General features: G+C 30.6%; 1 protein-coding gene across 1 annotated transcript; it reads right to left on the bottom strand.

The window, feature by feature from the left end:
• Positions 1 to 681: 681 nt before the first annotated feature.
• LOC110795350 (NAC domain-containing protein 54) lies at positions 682 to 4,787 on the bottom strand. The gene is made up of 3 exons (XM_022000356.2): positions 4,369 to 4,787; positions 2,465 to 2,742; positions 682 to 1,342 (listed from the first exon to the last, which is right to left on the bottom strand). The coding sequence occupies exons 1-3, from the start codon at positions 4,523 to 4,525 to the stop codon at positions 1,028 to 1,030; spliced, it is 750 nt and encodes a 249-aa protein (XP_021856048.1). The 5' UTR covers positions 4,526 to 4,787; the 3' UTR covers positions 682 to 1,027.
• Between the last annotated feature and the right edge of the window lie 822 nt (positions 4,788 to 5,609).

The raw sequence follows: 5,609 nt of genomic DNA, 5'->3' as shown, positions 1-5,609 counted from the left end.
TGCATATTTGGGGTAAGGTCATATTTCCTTCAAACTTACAATGGTGGACAACTTCTGAGTAGCAACGGTATCAGAGATGAATGAGCAGCAACTGCTCATTCATGTCTGATACCGTTGATACAGGAAGAGGCAACTTTTTCTCTATTTACTAACAATCAAAAGAGTTCTTCCTGAACTCAAATATAAAGAGAGATAAAGAAAGAATGTGAGATGAGAGAGAATCAACTCATGAATATTTATTACATTATACTAAAACACATTTTAGGAGTGACATGTGTCACTTTCTCATAATACATTCACGAATATTCAATATTAATTTTATAATTTTAGAATATTCGTGCATGAAATATTATAATTTTAGAATATTCGTGCATGAAATTGAGTAGGTTCATTGAATGAATCTATTGCATCCTATACTCAGGCTATCGATCTATAACTTATTTGCTAAGTACATAAGCTGAGAACCCCTTGAAGTCAGGTTAACTAACTGATTTTCCCTCCAAAACAAACTAACATTTAAAAACTGAATTGTAATTGTAATATTATTATAATTATAATATTGACACTTACTGGACTTTATCTAAATTTATTAGACCTGAAACTCATAATGTTTTTAAAGGTGAACAGAAAGCCCCTAAATGCATGTATAATTACTTGAAAATAACAATCTTGCGAAAACAATTTGGGAAATCACAAATCCAAACATCTCATAAATATTGTGCATAGAAGGGAATTGAATAATTTTGCTAAATTACAATATACTCATTTTCCCCTTTCCCCCTTTTCCCCAATCAAATGGCGAATTCGGTTTTTGGAGTGTAACATAAAAAAATACACATATACATATTGCTCTTGCTGTAAAACAGCACCTTGGCTGAGTATATATATCAATATGGACCAATAAATATGATACGAGTAGTCTAACCCGAGGCGTTTTCAAGTGATAAAAAAACCCAATAGTGCTATAACGTGAGTATAATATGAATAGTAAGCATGAAAAACATAAAATGTGATAAAAGAAAATGAATCAACAGAACTCATCTTCATTCAAATATTGCATCCATTGCCCATCTCCAACTCCTATATCACAAAGTGATGAAGAAGATCCATGAGTGACACTAGTTGAACATCTTTCAATAGGGATGATTGAATAGTCGGAGCACTCAAAATCGTCGCATGGTCTTGCCTCAGTGTATATGTCGATACTCGATGATTGATCACTTGACATTTCAACTACATTGCTCAATGAATGTTCTTGTGGTATACATGATGCGGCTATGTTAACGTTATTTGAGATTGTTATTGATGTTTTCTTGAATACTCGACATAGTGCATAGGCATCCTACGTACGTTTACACAAAGAAAATTAATTATATAGCATCATTAAAATAAAATAAAAAAAGAAGTTGCATATCTAACATGTATCACAATAAAGTACTTCGTATGACATTTGAAATATCAACTTGGGCCAATTTCCGAGTCACACACAGTCTAGATAAAAAGAGTGTTAGTCATCGTTTTGTGGAACTTTTGTAGTATCTAATTTAGTTATGCATAAGCAAACTTTAAATTTAAAGGTTTGCCAAAACATTTTTCTGTGAGTGTGATTATTCCTATTTTTGTTTTTTCTGCTCTGATCTACTCCCTCCGTCCCTTAATACTTGACCTGTTTTGACTTTTTGCACTATTCACATAATTTATTTTAACTCTATTTTATTTCTGGTATATGAAAATAAATGTTAGTATATAATATATTATTGGCTTCATCTTAATGTAAATTTTCAAAATATTAATATTTTTATAAGTTTTTATAATATGTAGTTAAAGAAATTGGTGGTCAAAGTTGTGCATCGGCAAGCGTGTCCGGTCAAAACAAGTCGAGTATTAAGGGACAGAGGGAGTAAGTGTTTTCTATAAGTGTTTTTTATTTTTAATTTTGTCTAATTATTTTTATCTGAACTGATTTTGAGAAAAATAGTAATACTACTTCAATTTTAAAATGATGTTTACACTTTCTGATTTAGTCGGTTTCTTAATTTTTTTTTATATTGTAATTTATTATTCTATTCTTAGACATAAATATTTACTATCTTCCCTCTTACCCCATCACATTTACAACTATCCACTTAATTTCTATTACTTTTATTCATTTTTTCTTATACACATCTACTTTACTTTATTCATATTTTATTATATACAACCAACTTTTTATACAATTTCCCTATTTTGTCTTTATATTTATACAAATAGTAACCGTAAAAATAATTTTGAAGCGAAGGTAATAAGCCATAAAAATAAGGTGAAGAAAACACAGTCAGTCCCCATTTTGTGGAGCTTTTGTAATATAATATGATCTAGTTCTAAGCTATGCATAAGCAAACTTTACATTTAAAGCCAATGTTTGGAAAAACATAATATATTAATATATGCATAGTAAGAAAAAAAGGGTGCAGGAAATAGTTACCTGCAAGCCAGAAGGAATTTCACACTCTCCTTCGTCGAGGCGGTACTCATGCATCACCCAATCACTTCTATGGCCATTAGGTGCTCTCCCTTGGTAGTATACCAATGTCTTCTTCATTCCTACTTCTCTCATTTGTGAGTTCACCTTTCTATCTTTTCCCGTCGATTTCCAATATCCTGCTTTTGTTGCTCGGTTTGTCCTTGATCCATTTGGGTACTTTCGATCTCTTGGACTAAAGAAATACCACTCCAAATCATTGCTTGGCAATAATGATTTACCTACATATATATTATATACTTATATATCATCATCTATGTTTTTCGGTTTTATATATCATCATTAAATCTAAGTACCACATTGATGAAATTATAAAATCTTACTAATAAATTGTACACAAATTTATTAAAGAATATGATAAGAAAGTGATCGATTTAGTAAGAACAAATTAGAGTCTAAAAATGTTATAAACGTGGTTGAACCAAGTGATTTTTTTTTGAGTTAATTAATGTAAAAGTGATACTTAAATTAAAATTATCGAGTTTATATAATTATAAGATGGGTTGAGTAAGAGGAAAGAAGAAATGGAAGGAAGAATTAACAAGTCTCATCAAGGAAGAAAAGCACAAACAGCAAAAAAGCAAGTAATTCTACTTTGATGTTGACCATTTTTCAATTAACTTAAACTATAGGAAAAATTGATATTATCGGTCCCAACTATGGCCGATTTACTTTAAAAGGTCCCAACTTTTGATTATGTCAGGGTGGTCCCAACTATAGAGAGTGTTTTCCAAAAATGGTCCCTTAGTTAAAATTAAGTGCTAAATAACTTAATTAACACTCATATCTCTCGTGCAATAATCATATTTTTTAATTAAATGAAGTAAATGGAACAGTATGATATGCTTAAATCAACTTAATTAATAGTTTAATAAACCAAAGGACCATTCTTGGAAAACACACCTTAAAGTTGAGACCACTCTAGAATAATCAAAAGTTGGGACCTTTAAAAGTTAAACGGCCATAGTTGGAACTGTCAATATCAATTTTTCCTAAACTATAATACTTGTATATTTTGATGATTAGCAAAGGATTTAGAGGGATTCTTTCATTCATCCAAAAGCTATATAGAGTACTACGCAGTAGTAGTTAAATTTCAATGTTACTTTTGTTCTCTAATTTAATATTCACGTTGATAATGTAATTTTTTTTTTTTTTTTTGAGTTGATAATGTAATTTAAACTAGTACTAACGTGATAATAATATTAGAATTACTTAAATACCCAAAAAAGTTGTGTGAGTTACGATAATATAATGGCCAATTTTGTCTTTCTTGTAAATGATTACTCCACTTATGCTTTGTAGTTCTATGCATCCAATATATATATATACCTCTATTCACGATGACTGTTAGTTGCACCATAACATGAAGCTAAATACTACGAAGTACGTAGTACGACTACTTTGTGTACGTGAAAGACAAGTAATGGATATGCATTTTGAAATTAGCCAACATTGTGAGGACTTGATAAACTCGACTCTTACCTATTACTCCGTATCTATATCTACGTGACCCAAAATTCAATACGGCTATTATATCATAAGAATTTAATACTGATTTGAGCGAATTGAGCCCAATCCAATTAATGACCCGTTTGTACGTGTCTCCTTAATTAACATCATGTTGTTATCATAACTTGTAGTTTATGCACCTATTGCACCACTCATCACAAACCGTAAGTTGAGACTTAAAAAAAAAAAAAAAAAAAAAACTCAAGGAACTAGGTAGAGTTGGAATATGTGAATGTAATTAAAATAGAAAAAGTTGTGATGCAAATTAAACAAGTGAATTATAGTAAATTGATGGGTATAGAAAGAAGAAGACTGATGCATATAGACATACATACTTGGCAACTCCCAGGGCTCAAATTGATAGAGATCAATTTCAGGGATGATTTCCAAGTCAATCTTATGACCATTGATCTTCCTCTTAAGATAGTAAGCCACCAATTCTTCATCTGTGGGATGAAACCGGAAACCGGGCGGTAATGCAACCGGCGCCATTGATCATACAACACGTATAATTAGTTAAACTATTTACGTCCTAAGCTAGCTAGCTTGCTATATATATATATATATATATATGTTTAATTAGTTATGGTGTTCAGTGATCAGTCTCAAGTCCTCACTTACATGAAGAAGAAAAAAAAACTGATAAAAGAGAGAGAGAGAAAGAAAGAAAGAAAGAAAGAGAGGGAGGGAGAGAATAGAGAGGAAGCAGGAAAGCTTATGTAATGGAGATACATTGTGATATAAAACAAAAAGAAAGCAAAAGAAACAAAAAGAAAAGCAACTTAATTATTTATTCTTATAAATATTATAGTATATGTATAAATGTATAAAAAAAATTATACTCTTTTGCTCTTTTTCTAACTTGTTATTACTAGCTGGCCGGACTAGTTTTGATGATATGATTCTTGTTATCGTTCACTTGAAGCTCTCTCTCCTTCTCTCTCTCTAACTTTCGCTCTCAAGAAAACACTCTAAGTGTATTGATTGAAGATCCCATGCTTGAGCATTGTCCTTTGGTATTTATATAAGGAATCTACCAATTCAATTAAAGGTAAGACTTAACCACATGGTTATGTTCTTTGTTATAAAATAATATGACGATCATATCATCGTCTTTCGATCTTTCTCTCTCCATGATCAAATTCCAGATCTTTAATCTGCTAAAGAATAAAGAGTCCTTTTTGTGTTCATTCACACAGATTTTATAGATTAGTGTACAAGAATAATCATATTTACATTTTTGATGATGTTAAAAGTAATAACAGTCTACGTAATTATCAACACCAAACACTGTTACCATATCTCTTTTTGTCCTGCGTGCTGCAATCCTCATAACTTTATACAGTACTAAATAATTTAAGATCATGTTTTTATTTGTATTTGTATTTATTATTGAATGAGATTGCCGACACTTGTGTTTATCATATCATATGAAAATTATAATTGAACATGCATAAGATAAGATAATTAGTTAGCTCTAAATCAGGATTCAGTAATAATGATGTAGGATATGCTAGTAATAGTATAGTATAACTTTCGGAGGCATTTGATCGTAAATTCGTAATGTAACTGGCGT

Source organism: Spinacia oleracea, chromosome 4 (genome assembly GCF_020520425.1).
Source record: "Spinacia oleracea cultivar Varoflay chromosome 4, BTI_SOV_V1, whole genome shotgun sequence".
Classification (NCBI taxonomy): Eukaryota; Viridiplantae; Streptophyta; class Magnoliopsida; order Caryophyllales; family Amaranthaceae; genus Spinacia; species Spinacia oleracea.
The sequence above is the reverse complement of the archived record's forward strand: the minus strand, read 5'-3'. Positions and strand labels throughout refer to the sequence as shown.